The 3,232-nt window shown below is 30.0% G+C and overlaps 1 protein-coding gene across 1 annotated transcript in view; it reads right to left on the minus strand.

Moving 5' to 3' along the window:
• Positions 1-2,564: 2,564 nt before the first annotated feature.
• Positions 2,565-3,232, minus strand: part of LOC119638592 — a 5,500-nt gene continuing 4,832 nt past the window's right edge. Inside the window, exon 2 of the mRNA XM_038035458.1 lies at positions 2,565-3,179. Within this exon, the coding sequence (XP_037891386.1) occupies positions 2,656-3,179 (524 nt within the window). The 3' untranslated portion in view covers positions 2,565-2,655. The remainder of the gene's footprint in view (positions 3,180-3,232) is intronic.

The raw sequence follows: 3,232 nt of genomic DNA on the forward strand, positions 1-3,232 counted from the left end.
CATAATAATTTAAGATGCAAAATGCATTGTATGGAAATTGCATCACCCATGCTTATTTTTTGGCCCTAGGTTTTATAAGAATTTTTAGGAAAATTTTTGTTTTTTAGGACAAAAAAGTCTAGGTTTCAATATTTATAAAAACTAAACCTACAAAATCTGGACGATGTACACTTATTAACGGATCCTCCATACTCTGCATAAGGATTTGCACGAAAATTGTTGTCTTTCGAGCAGAAAGTCTACAAATTTCAAATTTCAATATTTTATAATGAAAATTGATCCACAATAGCAGTCTGATATAACAGTGAACTGCGCTGAACACGTACCTTAATTTTTGAACCTCTTGGGCGCACCAATTCTTACGAAAAGTAGGCCGTTATTGCAAAGAGGTTTAATTTGTTGAACAAAGTGAATTGGAGCAATCGTGTATGCCAACGTGAATGAGATTTTGTTCAGGGAACACACACATAACTGACTGGAAACAATGTCTAAGCTGCAAAATAAAGTAAAATTTACTTTGATACGTTGTTTTTTTTTCAATTTTAAAAAGTAGAACAACCCATTGTTCAACGTCTTTCCAAAAGTAGGCATTATACGGGAAGTGGATGAAAAAGTGGCCCGATCCGAACCATTGTAATAGCGTTCGTCCGTGAGTGAAAACACCTAAGTCAAAACATCTCAAAAATTGCGAGTTGTGAGTTGAACACAAGACAAACACAAAGGACGGATGGACAGACTTAAAGCTTAAGTCGATTCAGAAAATGATTCCGAATCGATCGGTACAATAAAATATGGGTGTATCTTAAGGCCTTTTAGCTATTGCGTATGTCCGTACAGACTTAGTACACCCTATACAGCAGTAAGTAGAGCAAAATCATAAAAAAGTTTCACATAACACAAGAGACGGGCGGACAGAGAGACTTAGATCAATTCAAACTTGGATCAATTTATTTCTGAATCGATCGGTGTAATAAAAGATGAATCTATCCTAAGCTCTTCTCGGTATTACCTACGTCCGTATAGATTTAATATACCCTGCACAGCAACAAATAGAGTAAAAACATAAAAAAATTTCGCATAACACGGTTTCGATGCAGCGCGATACGAATTATCCGTATTAAGCGAGCGACGACTGTATGTAAAAAAGATTTTAAAAAGATTTGAGTTAACTAAGATTTGCTAGTTCGTTACGAAATCAAGAATTTTTGTTACAATTTTAGAAAATACTCTCCTTTACATTTATTAAAATTGAATTTTTTGATTTTAGATGATTTTCTACTTTTAAAAAAAAATGCTTTACTGATAAGCATTAAGGAGAAATTGTGTTACAATTAATTCATATTTGAAAAATTTTTCTTATATATAGTGAAAGGAAATTAGCAATTATCAATTTTTTTTTTTTTTTATTTTTTTTTTTACTTTTATGTTTCGAAAGTTTTAACAAGTTTTATACTGTAATTAAGATTAAGTAAGATAAGTGTAAAGCGAATTATTTTGAAAAAAAGACTTACTTATGTTAGGAGGCATTGTTCTATCCGAGTTGATATAAAATAATTATGAGGATGATAATAATGATGATGGTAGTAACTGGACCATGTTTTCAAATGAGACCCCCGAAGGGCTTATGGTAAGACATAAGGCAAGTGTTTGTCCACTTTATGAATTTTGTATAAATGCCGCTTCAAGCAGTCTTTATACTTTGTACGTGTTGGACATAAGGGGCAAAGAAATTTCGGTTCCATATTTGTACATTGGTAGTCCATGTGTCGCTTTAGATGACATTTACGTCCATAGCTTTTTCCGCATGTCTTGCAAAAGTAACGGTATTCATTATTTGTGCATAGAGTAGGTAATAAATCGTTAAATCCTGAGCGGTTAGCTATAATGGAATAAAGAGGAAAAAAACATTATAACAAATATTTTGTTTTATATATTTTTTTTTATATATTTTCTAATTTTTGAATATTAAGTCCATTTCAGAAAATATTATTTTAATAATATCATTAGCAAGCACATACTCTTTTTTATTTTTTTTTTTATTTTCAATTTTGATTTACATTCATTTTTATTTATAAATTATTTTTAAATATATCTTTAATAATAATTTTAAGAAAATTTGTGTTTTTAGTTTAAAGCTAGAGTTTTATTTTTTTTTTTTAATAATTTTTTATTCATTTGTATTATCAGAGTTTTTATAAACGTAAAATATTTCCTTTGTTGATGAAAATTTATCTTCATGAAAGTTTTTATAAAAAAAAATGCATATTTTTCAAAAATTAATTATATTAACTTTTTTTTTTTTAATAATTCATTTTAGAGAAAATTAATTTTAAATCGCGTAGTAAAACATAGTCATTATCGCGGATATCCTTAACAGGTATAGTTCAAGTTTAACGTTTTATCAATGCTTTTCCAAAACTTTTTCTAATTCTATTTTTTTTTCTTTTTGATTTCACTGGTTTATAGAGAAAAAATATTTTTCAAAAAATTATTTTACATTTAATTGCTTTCCTTTTTTTTTTTTTTTGATTTTACACTTAAAACTAAAATTGTGTATTTTTGAATTTCTTTAAATGGAAAATTGGTCATTAGGGTTAAATTTTTATTTTTTATTTTTCTTTAAAATTCTTCTTACTCTCGTTTGCATTCCAAGAATTATATCAATATTGAGTGTTCTTTGCGCATATGCTCATTGAGAAATGGTTGTGAACGATACACACGAGAACACAACGGACAACGATTTGTCTCAAATTGCGATAAACGTTTGGAACTTTGTCTTGGGATTTTGCCGCCACGTTGTCCATAGACAAATGTCTCACTTCGAGCCAATAATTCCTTGGGTATCTTAGGCACTAAACGTTCCATGCATTGGGCTGATGATATGGAAGCTAATTGTTGCAAAGCAATTAAAGCAGTCGGGTTGTTAATCGACATCGTACCTGCAGCATTGCGGCTTATATTTGACGTTGATGCTTCCGCTGCTGAAGTACTACTCGTTTCACCTTCTAAAATATCAGGAGAATACGTTGTAAATATTTCCGAGCTACTGGAGCCATCGTCTGTATCTAAGACCTTTGCATTATCAATTTTAGTTAAAGAAATACTTGGCTGTTGGCTCGGACGTCTTAAGCTGTATTTAACCGTGGCCGTACTGGTAGTAGGGGGACTGGTAGAGTTATCTAAAAATAAAATAATAATAAAAAAAAGAAATGAAAAATAGAAATAAAAATAA

The sequence above is a fragment of the Glossina fuscipes genome, unplaced genomic scaffold, assembly GCF_014805625.2.
Source record: "Glossina fuscipes isolate IAEA_lab_2018 unplaced genomic scaffold, Yale_Gfus_2 91, whole genome shotgun sequence".
NCBI classification, from domain to species: Eukaryota; Metazoa; Arthropoda; class Insecta; order Diptera; family Glossinidae; genus Glossina; species Glossina fuscipes.